We start from the raw sequence: 24,049 nt of genomic DNA, 5'->3' as shown, positions 1-24,049 counted from the left end.
TCCTTCATACATATCTAAAACAGCAAGAACTTCTGACCACTGAACCATAGATGCATGTTTATCTTTCTGTCCTTGCAGAATAAGTCTTCTTTGCAACAATAGAAACATGCAGGGGCCAATTACATTTTATTTATTTATGGTATTTATACCCCACCCTTCAGCCCTAAAGGCTATCAGAGCGGCTATTGACCTTTAGTTAGACTCCTTGCTGCAGAATGAAATTTAAAAGAACATGAGCATGTAGCAATACCTAAGGGTTTTCTAATGCAAAATTAATACACAGTATTTCTAATGCAAAATTAATACACAGTAATATATCCAAGCAACAAAAGGGTTACTGGTGAACATGCCCACATGCCACAAGGAGTGCATCACTAAAATCTGGTTGATGTAGACATTTTTTTCCTAAAAAGACGTAATGATGTCCACTTCATGTGAAATGTCAATTTTTTCTTCATGATACCTCTGAATCAAAAAGGTTTATGTCTGCACAAAAGCATCTTACAGAACATTCTAGAGTTAAGTGATTTCAGTAGGAAAGTCTCTCCATTCTCTTACCATACATCTTGGTGTGCTTCTATTACCTCATCTCTATTCCTTTTTGTCCACCACTTGAGCATCATCAACTGAAACATTATCTTCATTTTGTTCTACCACTGAGAGTTTTTAATGCTGTTTGATGTCTTTGGTTGTTCAGTGAGGTTTATTATTGGAGGTTTATTATTACAGTGGACCCTTGTTATACGTTATGGTTTGGTTCCAAGATCCCCCGTGGATAACAAAATCCATGGATGCTCAAGTCCCATTAAATATAATGACATAGCAAAATGGTGTCCCTTACGAAAAATGGAAAATGAAGGTTTGATATTTATACTTTTTTTGAATATTTTCAAACCATGGATGCTTGAATCCGTGTATAAGAAATCTGTGTGTAAGAAGGGCCGACTTTATTTAAACTTTTTGCCAGGGTTTCAGTTTATAACATTTATATAAGCTTTATAGTAAGTCTTAAAGGCTTACCTCCTGCAGGAGCAATATTACCTTCTCAGATAGATATTTTGAATGCCTGTTTTGTCTGGGGCAGGCACAAGGTTCAAACCTGTACTAAGCAGTTTGTTAAAATAGTTTAAAATGAGGTTAGATGCTTGGGAAGAGACTTTAGGTTCAGTGAACCTAGTGTTCAAAAATCCATCACTGAATATTGCTTTGCCATCCTGAAGAGGCAGCCTTCCTGGAAGATTATGGCTTCACAAAACATTTTGGTATCATAGTTTTTTTGTGGGTTTTTCGAGCTATGTGGCCATGTTCTGTAAGAGTTTATTCCTGACGTTTCGCCAGCATCTGTGGCTGGCATCTTCATAGAATGCTAACCTGGAAGAGAGTGGGTATATATATATATACTGTGTGACCCTGGGTGAGGAGGAGTGATTCCCATGTTAATCTGTGTATTGTTCTGTTGTTGATGGCCTCCTTAGGGAATAAACTCTTATAGAACATAGCCTGAAAATCCCACAAAAAACTATGGTTGCCGGCCATGAAAGCCTTCGACTTCACATTTTGGTATCAGTTGATTTCAACAGTTTTCTTGAAGGAGGACCATTTGTACCACCTCTGTAAATATCTCTTGTTTGTTTGGAAGGTGATATTCATGAAATGTCTTCCTGAATAGGAAGATTTCCTTTCTGTGGCAGTCTTGGATCAAAATAAGCATCAGTCTTGAAAACAACTTCAAACCAATGTGTATCCATCCTACCACAGTACTGATTTCTACAACACCACAAGTATTGGGATTGACTGTTCAAGGGAATACTCTCCTTACTCAGTTTGTTTGGATTGCCAGTGGGATTTTTGGTACAGATTGGAACCAAAGGAGAGGGATTCATCATGTGACCAGAATTCTCAGTCCCTGTTGCGTTCTGAAGTGAATTCAGTGAATGTTCTGTGTTTCAGTCAGCAAGTGACCCAGGAACCAGGTGATTGGAATGCAAGAGGTGTAAGATAGTTAATCAAGGCCACATCAATCATAGGTTATCCAGCAAGATGAAGGGAGAAACAAGAATTAAGATCAGTCCATCCAGATGTTGTTACAGCAAGTCACTAGTCCAGATCAACAAAGCCAGCAAGGAGTAGATATAGTTATCATAGAGTTGAAAGAGAACTAAAGGGCCATTGTCCAACCCCTGCCATGCAGAAATACACAATCAAATCACCCCTGACTGATGGCCATCCATCCTCTGTTTAAAACCTCCAAAGAAGGAGACTCCACCACACTCCAATGGAGTGTGTTCCACTCTAAAACAGCTCTTACAGTCAGGAAGTCCTTCCTAACATTTAGGTGGAATTTCCTTTCCTCTTGTATGACTCCCATTCCTTCCTGTCCTAGCCTCAAGACAGACAGGCCAAAAGCACTGCCTTTGGACTGATCTCAGGGCATTCAGATGACACACACGCCTGGATTGGGCTGTGGCTCCTAAAGCAGCTTAAACCCAGTGCTCTTTGTCAGCATCCTTTTGTAGACTGCTGCAGTGGGTGGCCTCGGGACTTCAACATCTGGCCGCTGTGGTCTTGCGCTGCTCAGGGTGTGCTCATAGCTGGAGCGGCCACAGGCCACTCTGAACCACCTGTCTGCTTGAGGCCCTAGTCTCTGGAACATAGAAAACAAGCTTGCTCTATTCTCAATATGGTATCCCTTTGAATATTTAAGCAGGGCTATCATATCCCCTCTTAACCTTCATATCTCCTCTTAACAGTCCAAAGTCAAGAAAATACTTATGCCTGAAGAGTACTTCCAGTCACCAAGATAGAATAGTTGCAAGCAGTAACAAAGATGGCAAGGAGCTGCTGTCTCAAGACAGCAGGTGCTTAATGAATTCCTTACTGCTACTGAAGCTTCAGATGTAGTCTCAACACTAGTCTCTGTACTGACTGTGCATCCTAACCCTTCCAGACACAAACAATCTACTGGTAGATTTCTCAGTCAAACCTTTCTCATTGAATTCATGATGATCCATATTTTGAAATATGTTTTTTGAAGATTCTTCATATTTAAAAAAATCGATTTTAGTTCCATTTCACTACATTTGACAGTGCTTCCATAATGTGTGTGGCAAAAAATAAATTAAAAGTGTCTTTTGCTTTCAGAGGGTTATTACTGAATATTTCTACTTATTTCTAAACAATTTCAGTACAGATTATGCTGTCGGCAAGCTGAAGCAAGAAGGTAATGAAGAGGGCATGTATGTACTGAGATGGAGCTGTACAGACTTCAATAACATCCTCTTGACTGTGATATGTACAGAAGGCTCGCAGGTATAATAAAGTTTTATCAGGAGTATGAAGAGTAGTTATATCTGTAATGTATGTCTTTTGACATGTAAAGTCTAATTTTTGAGGACAAGGTTTGAGTGGTAATAGTTTTGATGGTTTCAAACCATGTTGCTCTGAATCCACCAAGAGTGTAATGCTTCCTTTCCTTTTGTCTAAAAGCTGGAACGTATAGCTATAGCTTCCTGTGGCAGCAAGTATGTAGTAGGCTTAAATGTCTTTAGGCTGTCACCTGCTCTACTGTTCAGGGAATAAATTCGTAAGAATTGTCAGTAGTTAATAAACTGCTTCAGTGATTTTTCTGTACTTTAACATTTGTCACCTCTAGTATCTATATCTTGTCAGTTGAAGTGAGATGCGTATGCAATTGAGAATTAGGCTGCAAATGTGATACCGGCAGATTTGAAATCCTCTGACAATCATAGTATCTATGAGATTGATCTGACACTTTCTTTTTTACTTTGTGAAGGGTAGCAAAATCTTGATGATCTTGACTATTCTGGATTTTGGGTAAAATACATGTGTTTAGTTGTCAGTATGTCATAAGATAAGATTAAAAGGTTTCAAATGCTTGTTAAAAATCAAAAGAGTAATTTCATTGCATTCACTGTTATTTTCTCCATTTTTACTTGAGTTCACTTAAGAGTGGTTTTTGCTCTCCCTTTTTTTTTTTTTTTTACTTTCTTTCCCACAGCAATTTTTAAATCCTCCCAAACAATACAAGAACTTCCAGATTGAAATGAAGAAAGATGGTTGTCTCTTACATGGGTCTGATAAGTTCTTTCCATCATTGAAAGAACTGATGGACCATTTAAAAGGGCAGATCCTTAGAACGGATAATATAGAATTCACACTCAAACGATGCTGTCAGCCAAAGCCAAGAGGTACTATATTTAATTTAGTATTCTTTAGAAATCTTAAATCCTTGCCATGGAGAACTTTTTGTTGGGTGACAGAGGGATTAATTATTCTAAGCTTGACATCAGATTTCAGCCTCATGTGTACATGTTAACATTTTTAGGATACATCTTTAGAGGGAGATCTGACAATCCTAAAGAGTTAAACTTCTTGTCTTTATCAGTGTAGCTGAGGTTTTTTTCAGTGCCTCAAGGTCACCTTTATACATTCAAATCTAAAAGTGATGCTACATAAATGTTTTTCCTCTATAGGTTTAGGTAGGGGCTTCAGTAGCTGATGCTTCTGTCACCACAGTGCTTCTGCCACCATAGGACTATCTTTTTACCCATTCTTCATGGCAAATTTCAGTAAAACACTAGGTTCACCTGGAAAGCTTTTACTGCAGTTCAGAAGTATTCCAGTAGTTAACTATTCCTCTAAATATTTAGCACATTGCTATTTTAACATTCTTTGCAGCTGACTGTTACTGTACTGTGAAGTATTTTAGGCTTACACTATACAGTATTTCGTTTACTTATTTATGTTTGTGTCCTGAAAAAGAACTCAGAGCAATGCATTTTAAAATTTATCAACTTAAGGTTGCTGTGAGGTAATGCTGAAAGATAGTAACATGCACAAAATTATTCAGTGATTGTAAATGAATGATGATCTTTAGTTGTAACCAAGCCCACATAGGCCCAAGCCTCTAAGCTGGCTTTCTTTGGCCAGGTATGGTGTAGTGGTTGGACTACAACTCTGGAGATTAGGGTTTGTTCCCCACTTGGCCATGGAAACACAATGGCTGATATTGAGCATGTTACACACTCAGCTCCAGAAAACTCCATGATAGGGTCGCCATAAGTCTGAAATGACTTGAAGAGACACAACAATAACAATGCTGAAGATTCTATTCTGCTTATCTCTATTAACATATTTTGTTGGTTCATTATGGAGATTGCTAACTGTTAGTATTACTGAAACAACATATCAAGCAGGGATGCAAATCTGTTTGAATTGTATTTATTTCCTCCCCAGAAATCTCCAATTTGCTAGTGGCTACCAAAAAGTCCCAAGAATGTCAGCCAGTCTGTGCTTTAAGTCAGTTGAGCTTCCATCGAATCCTTAAAGAAGAAATAATACAAGTAAGTGGTTTTGGAATTTTAAAAGTTACATGAACTATTCATGCATAGGTCTCAAAAGAGCTTTCCTGTTGCTGTTTGCAAAGTGCTTATGTCTAGCAAAGTATGGGAAATTAATCCCACAAATCCTACTCCCACATATTTTTTAAAAATAAATTATGTTGGAATGTAGTTTAGGTGTTCAAGTGCCATGAAACTCAATATATCTTCACATTTTATGTTCACAACTGCTCTTCTCCCTTTTGTAAATTTTACATGTTACTATATGGACTATCCAGTTAAATTAAATATCTTTTCTAATCTATATTTGAAAAGAGTGTTATGGGGCCATGTTGCTTTTTAGGTGGGTCCTTGCTCCTATCAGTTTGGTAGAAAAGAAAGGTTGCTCTAATAAAAACATAGATTTAATGTTCAAAATCTTGCTGAATTCAGATATAGTAGTGGGTTGGATATGGTGCTAAAGAGCTTAGCCTCCTGTTGGACACATTTCCCTTGCCCATTCATCATCTGGATCAGAGTTTGGAAGTAACTAGTTATTTGCTTATTAATTGGTCAGCTAGGCTATCAGTTCATTAGTTTTTCTAATAGATTCTCATACTACACTAGATTTCCTAGTTAATCAGATGTCAGATGTTGCCTCAGAAGTAGTATTACAATTTGAGGAAATATATAACATTCTTGTGTTGTCAGGCTGGCTAATCTGGAGGATGAAAGAAAAGGATAGAGTGGGAGACAGAAAGAAGGAAGCAAGGAAAGAGAAGTATAGCTTTCTAGTACTCAGGTTAAACAAACAGAGAGATAAAAACAATTAAAAATGAAAAAGAAAAAAAAAACCAATTGGATGTGGGAATGATTTGTTTGGAGACAGAGACCCTCAAACAGACAAGGCCCTTTCAGAAGACATTTTGAAAGGCAAGCAATCCCCATGCTCATACAAAAGGAAAATGGGTCTTCATACGGAAGTATATAAATAAGAAACCAGTTATTTATTTATTAGATAGAATTTCTGATTATATACATCATATTGGGCTCATTAATGCAGAAGTATCTTGAGTGTTCCACCTATCAAATGAGTACAGTATTATTAATGTGTCACTTAAAATAAAAATCCAAAATGTAAAATGAATTCTCATTTATCTGTTTTTTTGGGATCTGATTAATGATTGTAGCTGTTCCTCATTAAATAAATGAATGATTAGATTTTCACAGTTTCTGACAATTTAAACTGTATTTTAGGGTGAGCACCTTGGAAGAGGAACCAAAACACAGATTTACTCTGGGATTCTAAGCTATAAGGATGATGAAAGTTATCAGAATGAAAAAGAGATGAAAGTTCTCCTTAAAGTCTTGGACCCCAGCCACAGAGACATTTCTTTGGTAGGTATCTCTATTAGTTCACTTTCTGAATGTCATCAATCCTTTCAATATCCTTTTTATTCTGGAGAATTTTGAGGTGAAAGTTATTCCAGGTGCCCATATGTTACAGGTATGGCTGATGAGCTGAAGCACAGCTCTTTGCATTATGAAAGACTATTTTATATTGCCACAGTATGGAGTATGGAGCTTACCAAATCCCCCCTTGGTAAATTATGTACCATTTGCGGAGATATGAAATCTTTCTGCCATGGTTAAAGAGAAAAAGTGTTTCAGAAATGGGCTTTTAGCTGGGTGGGTGTAAAATGGAGAAGACTCACTTTCCTGCCTGGCCAGCAGAGCCTCCAGACCTGGAAGCCAGCCTGTTCCCATCAGCACACTGGTGATACCTTTTTCTGAGGTGTCACCTGGTGGTCCTCACCCCTTGTACTCTCCTATTGATGCCCCTGGTTCTTTCCAGTTAAGAGTGAACAATTTATTTGCAACTACCAAGCACCCCATGTTGATTGGAAAGAATCCTTTGGGCTACAACTAATCATATACTCCGATAGATCTCATGAGGTTATTTGTGATGATCTATAGGCAGTCGTCATGCAGTTTAATGAGAAGAATTTTTCTTATGGCTAATAACAATTAATTTCAGATAGTAACATAAAAATATGCACATCACTGAACTTAACATTTTTGTTCAAATACTTTGTTGCTTCATGCTTTCATAGTTTTACTGATCTTAAATCTGCTTTGTTACCCCTGAAATGTTTTTAATAGGCATTTTTTGAGACAGCAAGCATGATGAGACAGATTTCCCACAAACACATCGTCCTCCTTCATGGAGTTTGTGTCCGTGATGTAGAAAGTAAGTAAATTATCTCTGCCTAAAGTGATAATTAGCTAGCCTAAATACTCCAAAACCACCAGATCCTGTCTGATCTTGGAGGCTAAGCAGGGTCAGCTCTGGTTAGAATGTGGATGGGAGAAGACGAAGAAATACTAGGTGTCATAGGCTTTATTTCAGAGGGAGAATTGGCACAACCAGCTTTGAGTATTCCTTCACTAAGAAAATTCATGAGGTTGCCATAAGTCAACAGATAACTTGATACACACATACACAAAGTGATAATTAATGATAGGTGAGCTAAATAACATCAACGTTGTAAACATTCAACTCAGTCTTCTGGGAGCAACATAGTGTTCCTTCCCTGACAACTTGCTGGATGGGAAATGAGTGAGAGAGTGGCAGAAAGAGAAGGAAGGTCTAGCTCTGCCTAGTACTGGTTCTTGCCTACTGACTACTGAAATTCCATTCACAGCTTGCTTGCTGCCTCCCAACACATTAATTCCATCCCTGTCTTAGTAGTTCTTTTTCTTGGTATGTTTTTTATCTGCCCATATTTAAATGAATCAACTGTATTCTGTTGTATATGTTTCAGAATGAAACATTCCCAAAAATGTCATTTGTGTCCGTCATGAAAATTCATTGAAGACTAAACAATGTGCACTGCTCAGGTGTTCAAGTTGTGCACTGCTAATTTATTTTCCTTTGGATGCAGACATTATGGTGGAGGAGTATGTTGAATTTGGGCCTCTGGATCTCTTCATGCACCGCAAGAGTGATTTGCTTACAACACCTTGGAAATTCAAAGTAGCAAAACAGTTGGCAAGTGCATTAAGCTATCTGGTAAGTCCTAGATGTTATTTATAGAAACTGTTGTCTGATCTTTTGTATTTCTGTAAGGCCATTCACATAAGCTTACGAAACCCTTCCTCCCACTTTTTCTTGGTGTCCCTTTTGAAATGCCCATCCATGTGGATTTTTAAAATGTTTTCTATTGTTTTAACATACATATACATAGAAGTACAAGCGGAACCTGTAACAAAACATTTCAGGGTGTGCTGTTCTTTTTCCCGGTCTCTGCATATTCCATTCACACCTCAGTTTCTGCTTTTCATCCTCCAAGCTGTTGATTACCATTTTGTACCCACTGAAACTTGATTTTCATTGGGTTGTATGTGAGGGAATGTGTGGGTCCACTCCTATTACATTTTCTAAAAGGTTGGATGGGTAATTTGCAGAAGCCTGGAACTCCTGACGATGGCAGTGTCGATAGTTTTCCTCTTGTGTATCATTGTGGCTATAAAAGGAGAATATTAGGATTGTTAGGTATATTATTATTCTTTTCACCTTTTGCAAAATCATTGATCATGTTGTTTATCTAGTGTTAAATAATATAGGACATAGAACTTAGATACGAATATAAGACATGTACCCAAAGTAAAGGAAGGTTGGAAAATGAAAATCTTCCTTTCCCCATTTTCTTCCCCACTGTAGCTATATTCGCCCCTCCATATTTGTGGCTTTGACTTTTGCAGATTTGATTATTCACGGATTTAATAATATATTCTTACTAGGAATATCTGGGTCTTCCAGCACAACTGTATGGTCAACTTTTAACTAAACGTTGCACTGAAGGACCTAGAGATTCGTAGAGAGAACATTCCACTAGGCATTTGTAGCTCCTCCAGCACAATTCTGTGGTCAGTGTCTGGCAAATGTTGATCACAGAGTTGCACTGGATGACTTAGAGATTCCTAGAGAGGTGTTCTCTCAGGGAAAAAAATAATGTTTTGTTATTTGTGGTTTTTCCACATTTATGGGGGTCCTGTGCCCCTAACCCAAACAAACATAGAGGGACGAGTGTTCATGCAACCCCTCCCCAAGAAATGTCACTGGAAGGTTAAGGTACCCTCCTGAACCAAATGTAAAACAGGGAAAAAATGAACTTTTAGAACTACAGCTCCTAGTATTACCAGTTCCTGTGGCTTCCAACTATGCTAGTTGGGGAGATTCTGGGAACTGTAGTCCAAAAATATTTGACAGAAAACATTCCTACTGTGAAGTTCCTTTGCTTGATTTAGCATCCAAACCATATGGTTCGTGATCTGCTATATTTCAAGTATCCTTTTCAGATGTGTTTAGTGTATATGGATTGAGTTCTTGGTTGTTGTTGTTGTGTGCCTTCAAGTTGTTTCTGAATTAATGGCAATCCTAAGGCGATCCTATCATGGAGTTTTCTTGGCAAGATTTGTTCATAGGAGTTTTGCCATTGCCTCCCCTTGAAGCTGAGAGCATGTGACTTGCCCAAGGTCTCCCAATGGGTATCATGGCCAAACTGGGAATTGAACCCTGATCTCCAAAGTCATAGTCCAACGCTCAAACCAGTATGCCACACTGGCTCTCCTATTGTAGGGTTTGAACATACTAATTTATATTCTCTCATAAATGCAGGAAGACAAAGATTTAGTACATGGAAATGTCTGTACAAAAAATATATTACTGGCCAGAGAAGGACTTGATAATGAATATGGACCTTTCATAAAATTAAGTGACCCAGGAATTCCAGTTACAGTGCTGTCTAGACAAGGTAAATATATGTGTATATTTGTCAGGATAGTCAAAGAAAACAACTTTTTCATCTACTGGCTAATGCTTTCTGTTCTTATCCATGTCCCACTAGCACACCAGTTGCAATCCATACCACAACTCAAGTTGTATAATTATTAGATATGTAACTGACAAGACTTAGGGGAATGCTCAATATTAAGAATACTGATTTACCCACAGCGTGGGAATGATTTCCATATCTTAATTATACATTCTCTGAAGAAGTGCACCCTTCTGTCAGTCCTCAACTGGCTACCTGAATGCCTAATTGGATGATGCAAGGTCTGGTATCGGGAGAAGGACAAAAATGGACTCCTCTTCATTCTTTCCAAATAGTCATTCATTTCATGTGAGATGCTCAAACCTTGCTAATAGTAAACTAAATTATTTATTTATATGCTGGCTTTCTCCCAACACAGGACTTATCAATGAACTAAATTTTTGAGCTGTTAATTAATGTGTCCAAGTGATCTCAACTGTAAGAATTTAATTTTTTTAAAAAAGTTTTTATTCTTACGAATGGAAGAAACCAATGTGTTTCATGTAAACATGCCATTCACATGATGTCTAAAAAGCATGCCCATAGATCACGACACTCAAATTTTGTATGTGCATTTCGTTTAATGCCTGGAAACATGAAATTTAGAACATACATCATCAAGACAGTCTGATTTTGAAAGTCTTAAATGGGACATTTTTTGTATCTAACAACCAAGATGTGGATACAAAATATATTTCTTAATAGATGCCAGCATTCCAATAAGGACAAAGAGGTACAATGTGACACAGCCTTGCAATCTCAGAATTTTATTTAGTCTCTTCAGGCTTGCCTTTGAGGCTGGAGGGCATTTCTAGTAGCATCCAGAGAAACAGATACTGTACATTGTTACAGAATGCATCCTTTCCCATGTTCTTGATTTCTTTCTTTTTTTAAAAGAAAAACCCTATTCAACAAAAGCCTTTCTTCATAAGGTGTTCACACACCTGATTCTTTCATTTGTCTTTTTCCCAACTCTGTTATGATAAGTTTTGGGATGGAACAGCTAGATCTGCAGCCTGTGTCATATTAATTTCAAATCCTTTCTAATAGTTTCCAAAACTTAGTTTGGCTTTCTGATTGCTGAAATTGATGCTTATGCTGCACAGCCTACCTCAGTATCAAGATTTCTTTCCTGGAAATCAAAGATAGTCCTGTGCCATTTGTGTACTTCTGTGGATATTTTAAGTGAATAATGTTTATCCTAGTATGATCCCATGAAATTAGTTTACTGAGTTAGGGAGGTCCTTTTGAGCCCTTCTCAGTATGCTTGGAATTTTACCATTTTGAATTAGTAGGTGTCATATCCAACTTTGCTTATCATTTTTTCATATTTATATATAAAAGATGTTTGAAATCAGGATTATTTTTTTTAAAAAAATGGTAAGATATACATGCCATACTTCCACATACTTTTCTTTGCTTACACTTCTCTTGAAAGAGACACATCTAATATAGTTATATGTTTTCCTGTTAGTATCTCTAGAGTTATAGGCCCACTGCAACTAAATTATTTTTTAATTTGAGAAACACACACACCTCATCACAGTTCATTCAAATTCTTCCCAACCTCCTTCCCCTTTTAAGAATGTGTTGAACGCATCCCTTGGCTTGCACCAGAGTGTCTTGAAGACTCCAAAAATCTGAGTGTGGCAGCAGATAAGTGGAGTTTCGGTACAACATTATGGGAAATTTGCTACAATGGAGAAATACCACTTAAAGACAAGACATTGGCAGAGGTAAGGTGGTAGGGTCTTAAAGTAGGCATTGCTTTCTTGGTAGAGTTTAAATTTTGAGGAAACATGTTTAATTATCTCATAGAAATATTGTAGGATGAGAAGAATTTAATGACCTTGTTCTTGTGTAAAGTAGGCTTAATTGACCTCTTCCTAGGGTATAACACAACATAATTCTGAGCAAACTAATAAAATGATAGTGGAGATGATTCTGCAAAAAGTACTGTGCGCTGGTTGTAATTTAGCTATGGAGAATTTGCCTGATGGAAGTCTCTTATGACATTTGAGTTAAGAGAAACATGTTCAATAGATCTGTGAATAATGGTTATTCCCATCCCTTCTTGCAGAAGGAAAGGTTTTATGAAGGGCATTTTGCACTTGCAACACCATCTTGCAAGGAGCTAGCAGATCTGATGAAGCAGTGCATGCACTATGATCCTAATCAGAGACCATTCTTTAGAGCAATTATGCGTGATATCAACAAGCTGGAAGAGCAAAGTAAGAACATTTTTGCTTATTTTCCATTTCTATCAGAGGGATTCTTTAACATAGCTGAATATGCAGCACCTTCATGGCAGAATAAAAACATTATTGCATAGTCCACTAATTTTTTGTTGTTCCAAAAGTAGTTATAAAGAGCTTTGCGTAGATTTATTTTTTAAGCTCTAGAATCATGTATTGTCCTGTAGTTGAGATACCATAGATTATGTTGTTGCATTTCAGTTGCTAAAGCAGCATCCTGTGTGAGGTAAAATTGCAGTTATATGCAGTCTTGCCTATTCCTTGGTTGCTGTGATTCTGTTATTTTGGTATGGCAGCCTGGCTGGCTGACAGTTTTGTAACAAGGAAGCAACAGCCTAAATCCAAGTGATAGATTCAACTAGAGATTGCCTATTTAATCGCTGGCCTTATTCAGTACTGACATAGAATTCAAAAATTGATTCTTAAGGCTTACTCTGCATTGGACCAGTGCTTGGATTTTTAGACTGTTTTTTATTCTCAAACATAACAAGCTTGCATTGGTTGTTCTGTGCCTTCAAGTTGTTTCCGACTTATGGTGACTCTAATGTGAACCCATCCCAAGATTTCCTTGGCAAGATTTATTCAGTGCAGATTTCCCTCTGTCTTTCTCTGAAACTGAGAGAGTGTGACTTGCCCAAGATCACTCAGTGGGTTTCCATGGCTGAGCAGGGATTTGAGCCCTGGTCTTGAAGGTTGTAATCTTAACACTCATACCAGACCTGTATTTGGCAGCTGTAAATTTCTTTTTCTGAAAGTAGTTTCCCATCTTGTAGGAAGGAACAGTTTTTATTTATTATTATAGCTTGTAGCACATGGAGGATGAATAAATAACATCTCTTGACATTTACACTTTTAGCGTGGTGGCAGTTTTCTATTCTAAATCAAAATAAACTTCATGTATAGAGAGTTCTTAAAATTCAGTGTTGATTTCTCATGGATGTCTCACTGATATTCGTTCCTGTGTCAGATCCTGATATTGTCTCAGAGAAGAGGCCTAATGCTGAAATTGACCCTACCATTTTTGAAAAACGCTTTCTGAAGAGGATTCGTGACTTGGGCGAGGTATGTTTCCTTCTCCTCCTCCTCTTCCTCCATATTAATCAAAGATTAGTTCAAATAGTATGTGAAGCAGGCTGGAATATTTTCAAAAAGCTTCTTCTCTGTTGCATGTAACAATAAGAGTTACAAAAAAGGTATGTTTTCCATGTGGTCATCAACAGTAAAGCACCAGCAGATTCACAAATATTCAAACTGGGAATGATCAACCTTCTGCAATTTCATAGCCTTTCCCCCACCCACTTGTCTTCATCATGAGGACACTTTCTCTTTGAGCAGGATCATGGGGAGTGAGCAAAATTAAAGCCACCTCCTTCCCAGTGATCCCTGCCATGATAACTGACACCAGCAGCGGGGATCCTGATAGGAATCACCAAGAATCAGTGTGCCTAAAGGGTCCCCCTAGTCTTGATCATGATTTAACCTTTTCCTTGTGCCCATCATTCCTACAGAGATTGTTTTCAGGCAGGAAATTGTGATTGGAGCACCCTGGGGCTACTGAGCCAGTGACCAGATGATGAATTCATGCTGCCATATGATGTAAAAGAAGTCTATAGGAATTAGATTTCCATTATCTACTTTTGCATGGTATTCAAATTATGGATGCTATCATTTGTGATGATGTTTATAAAGATAATTCAACCTTTGTTGCAATTCAAACATCATGGTAGGTGGCTCTGTTTTACAGAGCATATCTGCAGTGGGTAATCATAATAAGAAGTGGATAATTATGATCTTAAGTTAGCATGCACAAGGGAGAGCATCCTCTCTCTGGTACCATGGAAGATCACTATGATGATCACTGTCATTTTCACAGAAAATTTATTCATCACTTTTCCAGAATGTTTTCAAAAGAGATTGAATATTCCAGTCTGCTATTAAATTAGGACTAAGCAACTGGCCCTCTGGGTGTTTCGGCCTCCAATTCCCATCAGCCCTAGCCAGCATAGCCAATGGTAATAGATTATGGATGTTGCAGTCAAAAAATAACTAGAATTCTGCACTTGTCCACCTGTTTAAAATAAATGAATGCCCAAATTCAAAAGACATTTTAGGGAAAAAATAATTTATTTCCTCCCTTTCAAAAACCAGGGTCATTTTGGCAAAGTTGAACTCTGCAGATATGATCCTGAAGGTGATAACACAGGAGAACAAGTGGCAGTAAAGTCACTAAAACCTGACTGTGGTGGGAACCATATTGCTGATCTGAAGAAAGAAATTGAAATTCTGAGGAATCTTTATCATGAAAACATTGTGAAATACAAAGGAATCTGCACCGAAGATGGTAAACTGATGATGTTCTGAAAATGTTTTCATTTGTCCCTTCCAGGTTTCTTAAGTGAATTATTTTAAATGAGGATCTCTTTTTTCCTGAATAGACTAGTTTTAGCAGTAAACCAATTTATATGGCTCAATTTTAATCCCACTCAGAGGCTGCTGACATAAAATAGTGATCCCTTCCTTCCCGCATGATTTAGGAAGGGCTCATTTTAAACAAATTATTTTTACTGAATTGAATAGCATTGTTTTCTGTGCCATTTCAAAGGGCAAGTTCTTTTGGCAGTAAGGACCATCTTCCTTGTTCTCTTAAATTGTAACAGTGGTGATACTGGCAGCTAGCATTGACATTTGCCTTATGCACCAGAATTCTGCCAAAATAGCATCACAGGATGACTGGGGTGTCTATAATCCTTACCCACCCATCCCCACACAACAGCCAAATCTTCATTGCTAATTTTTTTTATTTTGGACTGTTGCTGTGAGAGCACTGAAGGGAAACAAATGCAGAATGTGGTGCAAACCCTTCTAATGTTTTTGCATTATGTAAATTTTTAAAGGAAGGAAAAATTGGTAAGAGATTGGCACCACGCATATAATTTAGTGTGGGATTGTCAAATTGGTGGAGTTAGTGGCTGCTGAATTCCTTTTGGAATTTTGTTTCAGAGTCTTTAGTCAACTAATCTTAGTAATAAAAACTAATTTGTGTTAGTAAAAAATGGAGGCCACTCCAGCCGCAAGATTCTTGGATATGTAAAACACTTGGTCACAAAGCCTGATGCATGGCTGTTAGCTGTCTTGTTTTGTGCTCATGTTGCTGTGTGTAGGTAGTAGCAGCAGTGTGAAAAAAATCCAGATACTTTCTGAGCATGCCTAGGAAGGACACCTTTGTATTGCAATGTGGCCCCAAGAACCAATGCTTTGTCATCCTTCCTCTGGTAGTTTTCACTGGAATCCCAACGGAAGCAGCCACAAGACTTGTCTGCATAGAAGTGTTGCCTGTGTGTAAGGGTTTTGCTGCTGCTGCTGCTCTTGTTATTGTTGTGTGTTTTCAACTCACTTCCGACTTATGACTACCTTATCATGGGTTTTCTTGGTAAGATTTGTTCAGAGGAGGTTTGCCATTGCCTTCCCCTGAGTTTGAGAAAATGTGGGCAAGCCACAAAATTGAACCCTAGTCTCCAGAGTTGTAGTTCAATACTCAAACCACTACGTCACACTGGGCCGTAGAAGAACTAAAGCATGCAAAATGAGAGAAAAGGAGCAGGACCCCTGCACCTTTCAGACTCTTGCAAAAACTGATGTTACAACTTCAGTATTTAAAGTTTCAGCTTAATTTGCTGTTAATAAAGATCTAAAATGTCATCTGATTTTTTTTAGAAGCTTACATATTTATTTATACTTAATACATGTTTATCCCAGCTTTCTACTAAAAAATAGTTCTCAAAGCAGGTAACTAACATAACTTAAAACAAAGGCAAATTATAATAAAACTATCGCAGTAATAAAAACAATTAAAATAATCACAATAAACAATATAAAAGGAGTTTGAAAGGCCGGTTTGCAGAGATGAGCCTATAGACCCTCCCTAAAAGCAGAATGGAACCTGATTGCAACTCTGGAATTGGCACAGGAGAAAATCTTCTCTCATGTACTGTCAAATGGATCTGTTGTGCTGATGGTATATGAAAGAGGGCTTCTCCTAAGATTTTGTCAGCTGGATGAGTTCATAACAAGAGAGGTTATCATTAAGTTCATCAGGCTTAAAGCCATTTAACATTAAAAGAAGCATCCTGAATTAGTTCAGAAAGTAATTGGCAACCACTACTCGTCTTTCAGTATGAAAGTAACGTGGTTTTGATGCTGTGCACCATTTATGCCGATACGGCAGCCACAAGGTTGTGAGTTTGATCCCAGGACTCCAGGCTTGACTCATCCTTCCATCCTTTCATAGGTTGGTAAAATGAGTACTAACTTGTTGGAGGCAATTAGTTTACAGAATGTAAACTACTTAGAAAGTGGTGAATTCACTCATACGTGGTATAGAAATATAAATGCTATTGCTGTGCACCATTTAGCAACTTAACTGCTCTGATTTGCACTACCTGAAGTTCCTGAGCACAAGGGTAGCCCCATGTTATCTTCCCATATCATGGTTAAATGTGTTTGGATCCAATTCTGAAACCATGTACTTATGCAGCCTAGTCCAGTATCTGTTAGTAAATCTCAGCGATTACAGTTGAACTTGTAATAAAAACAGTGTGCATAAGATTACTATTAGTAATAAATAATAATATTATGTGTATCAAATGTCTTGGATGTTTTCTCCTGAAGTATGTAGTTGTGACACTTGTTCACATAGCAAATGCCTAAGGTAGTAATTGTGTTTAGAGTGCCATCTGCTGTACAGAAAATTAGTAACAAAATATGCAAACGTAAGATCTCAGAACTGCCTATGGGGAAAAGTAAGTTTTAGTGCTGTGAAATTTGTTGTGGTCTGCATAGTATATGGAGAGTAGCTTCATGTCTGAAACACAGAACAAAGAAGCATTTAAAAGCCACAGTGGCCTCTGGATACATTTACTGTGAGTTCTCAGACCTATCTTCCTTTCATTTATAGCTGCTGTGGCTGCAGAAATGTAGGGCAGACAAACAAGAATCCTCTTTCCTCCAGTTGTACTGTGACTCATTATTTAAAGTGATTCCAAGACAATGTGAAAATACTTGTTGAAATGGTACCAGGCAAGGATATGAAATACTTACAGACATTTACTTTATTATTTGGGTGAAATAACTTAATGACTCTCTTCTCAAAGGTGGAAATGGAATTAAGCTCATCATGGAATTCCTTCCTTCTGGAAGCCTAAAAGAATATCTCCCCAGAAACAGGAATAAGATCTGTTTGAAACAGCAACTGAAATATGCTGTACAAATCTGTAAGGTAAATTCTGTTTACATTTCATTGTGTTTAATAGTAGGTATCTTGATCTCTCAATTTTCATTAACATTTTTGTATTGCAAAATAAGATTTCAGAGCAAGGAACTGGCAAAATCACCTCTGAGTATTATTTGCCTTAAAAATCCTATGAAATTCGTGAGGTCACCGTACGTTGACAGGTAACTGGAAGGCATGTGCAATGCATGCTTACACATGCACACATGCTACATGCTTTTAAAAGAAAGGAAAAAAATATAGAAAAAATTGTTACTCTTAGTGCAAGCTGCTTAAAAGCTTCTTCACACTATTGTGTTCCAGTTAAAAAGTAAAACATTGATTTTCTAGCCAAACTATAGTGTTGAAGAGCTTACAAAACAACAGGATTTAGAGGGGAAAGTGGAACAGGAGATAATAACACAAAGAGAAATATCGTCACCAGTAGACCCCAACACAATTGAGATATCAGATATGTCTAATGATACCTTTTAAAGGAGTATGACAGAAGCCATTAAATTTTTCTCCTGGAATGTAAAAGGGATTAACAGTAGCATTAAAAGGAAAAAAAAAGATACAACAACATATTATTAAAAATCACTTTGATATAATATGTTTGCAGGAAATAATAACCAGGAACATAGATAGGAGAGTTCTTAAAAATGGTAGACTCGGATTAGAATATGCATCTTTAAATAAAAAGAAGAAAGGTGTAGTTTTATATGTCAATAATAAATTCCACTTCAAAGAGTTTTTTCAGATTCTGTAGGTAGATATGTAGGGGTTCAATCGGACATTTTTGGAGAAAACACTCTGTTAATTGGAATATATGCCCCAAATGACAATAAGCACTCATTTTTTAAAGAAATAAAAAATAAAATTTTGGAAGTTGATTTTGATTCTCTAATTCTGTTGGGAGATTTCAATGGGGTGATAGACCCTCAATTAAATACTGTAGCTGTTCATCCAAAAAAAAAAAAAAAAAAAAAAAAATCAGTAAATCACAATGGCTCGTATAGACATGGTTTTAATTTCAAACTCACTAATCCCTAAAGAAATAGACTTAAAAATTTAACTAATTGGACTTCGGATCACTCCTCCTTAGAGTTGATCCTCAAAATAAGGAGAAAAATTTGGAATTGGAAACTAAATGAATTCTTATTGCAAAACAAAGAGGTTAGAGATAAAGCAGAGGAACAATTGAAAACTTATTTTGACTTTAATACCCCAAAGGTTGTTAAGGAAAATGCAACATGGGACATACAGTAATAGAAATAAAATATGTATGTGAAAGTCACAATGACTAAGCAAGAGCAATTAAGAAGCTACACAGGTGAAAAAGCTAATGTAATTTAGAAGTCTTGAAAGTCAAGGACAGAATTATAGAATGTACAATTGGAAACACCTGAGATTCATTAAGTGTACAAGGTAAAATGATGAAATACTTGGGTTGGTCTTAAGTGTGGGTTGAACTATGTGAACCAATCAAAATGAGTGTACACACCCACTGGGTGGAAACTGACTAGTGGGTGGTGATTAACAATGGCTATAATAATTGCAATGTTTGCCAATGTTTGTTCTTGGGTAGTTGGAGTATTTTGGAGATATTGTGGAGTATTGGAGATTGTAGAGATTGTGATTTGTAGGGCATATAGTATTTGTATATAGTAGAATAAAGTAGATCTTTTTTATAAGACTACTGAGTTGTCTGGTGTCTTGAGTGAAGATACAAGAGCCAGCAGAATCCTGGAGAAGTTTGGAGACATCTGTGGAAGAAGAGTGAGAAGGCTTGGAGAGTTTGTCAGGATCTTCAGCCTATTCTCTGAAACTCTGCTGCTTGGAAGAAAAGCATTAACCACTGACCAAAGCTGGTCAGCTCTGCTGCATAACAAGGTGGTGAGTTAGAGCCAGAGGTGAAGAGCTACAACTCCCATCATCCCTGACAAAGGTAGCCAAATTAGAGAACATTTGGGAAGCATCCAAAGTAGTGATGCATGGATTCTTAATCAATATTGGCTCCGCATGTGGGGAAAAAAAAGAAAGAAAGGGGCTTTCTACATTGCCATTTGGGACGTCCTCCGGACGTCCCATTTTAAAAAAGGGGCGTCTCTTTTAGACGCCCCATGGCCTAGTACGGACTCCGTCCGTACAAGATGGCGGCGCCCCTTCTACATGGGCGCCGCCATCTTTACGTATCGGACGCACAGCGTCCAGACGCGTCGCGCCGCTGCTGACGTAGCGAGCGCGCCCCTGGCGCCTCGCTACGTCGCAAACGCGACGCAAAAAGAAGCTCCATTTTGGAGCTTCTTTTTTCGGTCCGCGCGGGAGTCGGGCCGTCTGAAGGCTCCGGCTCCCCCGCGGACCTTCTGGCGGCGGCGGCAGACCGCCGCAAAGCGGCGGTCTGTACCCCGCCAATGAATGTTAACAATGTTACAAAGTGACTTAGGCAAGAAAACAAAACAATTTAAGACAGATCCCACAAATAAAATAATTTTAAATGAAATAAGGTTAATACAAAGACAAATTTCTATAATTTTGACAGAGGATCTCAGTAAAAAAATGAAATTTTGGAAACAAAAATGCTTTGCTTGGAATAACAAATCAGGGTAAAGTATTATCTCAGTTGTTGAGAAATAGGAAGGAATCCAGACAAATCACTAAAATCCAATGGAAAGATCTGCTATATACTAAATAGAAAGATATTAAATCCTTAACGCTCAATTTTTTTGGAAATCTTTTAAGGACAATTTGTTTGACAAAGATTTGATTAAAAAATACTTGGAAGATATAGAATAAATACCCATATCTGAAGACCAAAAGGAAATGTTAAATAAACCAATCTCGCTTCAAGAGGGTAAAGATGCCATAAATTCTGCTAAATCTGGGAAAATGCCAGGTATGGATGGATTCCCTAGTTCATATTACAAAGCATTTGAAAAACAACTCTCTGCTCCACTTTGTGTCACTATGAATAATATTCTCATAGGCAAAATACCAAATTCTTGGCTCGAAGCAAAAATTATCCTAATACCAAAAGGAGGGAAAGACTTGACTGATCTATCTAATCTTCGTCCCATTTTGCTTCTTAATAATGATTAGAAATTACTGGCAACTACCTTAGCCAATAGACTAAAAAAAGTGTTATCCTTATGGATAAGACCTGACCAAAGAGGTTTTCTGCCAGGAAGATACATTAAAGGTAACATTAGACATATACTAAACCTTACTGAAATTCACGCAAAAAACATAGATGAAAAATTAGCTATGATATTTCTGGACCTTCAAAAGGCTTTTGATAATGTAAACTGGCATTTTTTTAATTAGAATTATTGAAGAAGATAGAAATAGGACATAATTTTTTAAGTTAGATTCGGGCAGTTTATAACTAAAAAAAGAAGGCAGAATTGTAATAAATGATGACATGACTGACTGGCTCCAAATCAAGAGGGGGACTAGGCAAGGATGCCCTCTCTCCCCCCCTTCTATTTAATTTATTCCTAGAAAAGTTATTAATTAAACTCAGATCTAACAAACCAATTCATGGATTTAAAATAAAAAAGACAGAGTTCAAAGTAAGAGCATATGCAGACAATTTACTTTTGACACTTTCTAATCCATCTGAAAACATTGAACTTTTATTGGAGAAATTAGATAGATATGCTAAAGTTAACAAATAATCAATTATAACATTTAACCTAACGAAGGAAGAGATACAAGATTTAAAGGAAATCTCTAATATACAAATTCAAAAAAAAAGTTAGATATCTCGGTATTTATGTCTCTGCTAAAAATGTGGAACCTATTCAAAAATAACTATGAGAGAGTTTAGACAGAAATTAAGAAAGATTTTAATAAATGATCAACAGTGAATCTGTAGCTACTGTGAAAATGAATGTTTTGCCGAAGTTAATGTTTTTGTTCCAAAACATCCCGATAATCATTAACACCAGCCCTTTTAAGAACTGGCATAGAGACGTATTTAGATTTCTCCGGGGGGGGGGGGGGGGCAGAAAACCTAGGGTTAAAATGAAGATCTCTCTCTCTCTGGCTGTGCTTCGCAAACGAAGATTCAGGAAGGACTCATCCCGCGCTTTGTACAAGCGCGTTGGTGACTAAAAAGGCCAATTCGGGATAAACAGGTCTGGTTGCAGAAAGCACAGCAGAAAGTCTCCTTGGGTGATGTTTCCAGGTTGCGGTTCTTTCTGCGTTGTCGTTTCTCTTCAAGGCTCGTTTGGCGTGAGCTTTCGAAGAAGGCTGCAGCGTCATGGATAGTGCGTCTCCATGCCTCCCGATGCGAGGCCAGGGAGGACCATTGTTGGTGATCTATCTGGCCAAGCCTGAGATGTTGTTTCAGGGAGTCCGTGTAAAACTACCTAACTTTAATTTATATTACGATGCTGTTTGCCTGGAATGACTATGGAATTGGTTTAAATTAGAAGATTGTCAAAATTTAGAATTGGATGGTTTTGGACTTCATTTTGGCTGGCATGCCTATTTGTTTTATGGAAAATATCAGGTTAATAGGGACTTTCTCAACCATTTCGTAAGAAAATCGCTTTTCAAGGTATGGCAAAAATATAAAATCCGTCTTTGTCTACAGGTCGCGTTGTGGGCCTCTCTGAAAGGCATTTAGAGATTCTAATCCTGTAAATCAGGGGTAGGCAACCTTTTTGAGCCAGAGGCCGGGTTGCTGTCCCTCAGACAACTGGGGGGGCCGAAGCCAAAAAATAAATAATTAAATAGTTTTTTTTTTTTTTAAAAAAAATTAAATAAATAAATAAACCGGGACAAATGTAGGACAACATTTTCAAATGGTGGACACTTTTTTTAAAAAAGTGGAGGACACGCAAAAAAAATTGCTGATTTTTTAAAAAATGTTAATATAAATGCATGTTTCTGAGGCGTCTATAGACAATTGCCCCCCTTGCCCCTGCGCGCGAGAGGCCAAAGGCCCCGGCGGCAATCGGCGGCAGGACCGGGCTGGGGCCGGTCCCAAGGCCTCGCCGGGCCGCAGGTTGCCTACCCCTGCTGTAAATGGTCAATGGTTGACATATAAAGATTTGTTAGTGAAAGAACCAACCATTTCTAAGTTTAAATTTAAAACACAAAAAGAAATGGAAGATCAAGGTATACAAACGGGTTGGTTTCTTTACAGGCAACTGTTGAATAAATACAACTATGATAATAAGGAGCCTGGAATTGGTACTGGTAATATTGAATTTTATAATTTGTTGCAATCTAAGAAAAAACACACAATTTCCAACCTGTACAATCTTCTCCTAAAAAGGGACACTGAACAAGAAGTGGTTAAGGAAAGTATGGTCAAAAAGGCCCAGGACCTAGAACAAAGCATCCCATTAGAACAATGGGAGAAAAATTGGAAGATAAGGTATAAATGTACAATCTGTTCAGACATTAAAGAAAACCTTTTCAAGATGCAAACAAGATGGCATTTAACACCTGCCAAAATTGCGTCAATATACAAATCCCCCAATAATAAATGTTGGAAATGTGAAACTTCAATTGGCTCTTACATACACATCTGGTGGAAATGCGAACTGGCAAATAGATATTGGTTAAATCAGGGGTCGGCAACCCCCGGCCCGCGGGCCACATGCGGCCCGCCAAGGCCAGGGGACCGGCCCGTGTCCGGTGCTGCCGCCGCGGCGGCAATCAGCAGCAGCACCGGGCCCTTTGGGGGGGCCGCTGGCCTCCTCCCTCTCGCGTGAGCGGCCAAAGGCGCTGCTCACTCACGTGAGAGGCCAAAGGTCTCGTGCGCGAGTGGGCGGGGCCTTTGGGGGGCCGCTGGCCTCCTCCCTCTCGCGCGAGCCGCCAAAGGTGCCGTTCGCTCGCGGGAGAGGCCAAAGGTCTCGCGCGTGGAGCCTTTGGGGGGGCGCCGGCCTCCTCCCTGTTGCGCAAGCGGCGGCTCGCGCGAGAGGCCGAAGGCACCGCTCGCTCGCGGGAGCGGGCGAGGCCTTTGGGGGCTGCCGGCCTCCTCCTTCCTGGACCTCTGCTTCCAGCAGGTGAGGAAAGGGAGGATAGGAATGAAGGAGAGAGAGTGGAAGGGAGAGAAAGAAAGGGAGAAAGATAGGGAAAGAAGAAGAGATAGAAGGAAGGAAGGAGAGTGGAAAGGAGGGAAGGAAAGAAAGAGGTGTGGAGGGAGAGATGGGGAGAAGGGAGAATGAGAATGAGAAAGGAAGGAAGGGTGGGAGGAAAAGGAAGATGGATGGAAGGAAAGAAAGGAAGGAAGAGAGGTGGAGGGAGGGAGAGAAAGGGAAAGGGGAGAATGAGAAAGGGAGGGGGAAGGAAAAG

General features: G+C 38.4%; 1 protein-coding gene across 6 annotated transcripts in view; it reads left to right on the top strand.

The window, feature by feature from the left end:
- The window catches only part of LOC149316385 (tyrosine-protein kinase JAK1-like), a 75,711-nt gene that overhangs the window by 40,430 nt on the left and 11,232 nt on the right, over positions 1 to 24,049 (top strand). For all 6 annotated transcript variants that reach the window (XM_089515349.1, XM_089515352.1, XM_089515348.1 and 3 more), the window contains 12 exons: positions 3,186 to 3,309; positions 4,019 to 4,208; positions 5,257 to 5,363; positions 6,597 to 6,737; positions 7,503 to 7,590; positions 8,285 to 8,412; positions 10,021 to 10,156; positions 11,801 to 11,952; positions 12,297 to 12,447; positions 13,439 to 13,533; positions 14,620 to 14,812; positions 17,622 to 17,746. In XM_089515349.1, the coding sequence (XP_089371475.1) occupies positions 3,186 to 3,309; positions 4,019 to 4,208; positions 5,257 to 5,363; positions 6,597 to 6,737; positions 7,503 to 7,590; positions 8,285 to 8,412; positions 10,021 to 10,156; positions 11,801 to 11,952; positions 12,297 to 12,447; positions 13,439 to 13,533; positions 14,620 to 14,812; positions 17,622 to 17,746 (1,630 nt within the window). The remainder of the gene's footprint in view (positions 1 to 3,185; positions 3,310 to 4,018; positions 4,209 to 5,256; positions 5,364 to 6,596; positions 6,738 to 7,502; positions 7,591 to 8,284; positions 8,413 to 10,020; positions 10,157 to 11,800; positions 11,953 to 12,296; positions 12,448 to 13,438; positions 13,534 to 14,619; positions 14,813 to 17,621; positions 17,747 to 24,049) is intronic.

Source organism: Sceloporus occidentalis, unplaced genomic scaffold (assembly GCF_023333645.1).
Source record: "Sceloporus occidentalis isolate IW3139 unplaced genomic scaffold, rSceOcc1.0.p SCAF_3, whole genome shotgun sequence".
Taxonomy (NCBI): Eukaryota; Metazoa; Chordata; class Lepidosauria; order Squamata; family Phrynosomatidae; genus Sceloporus; species Sceloporus occidentalis.
Note: the sequence above shows the minus strand (reverse complement) of the source record. Positions and strands in the feature narration are given on the sequence as shown.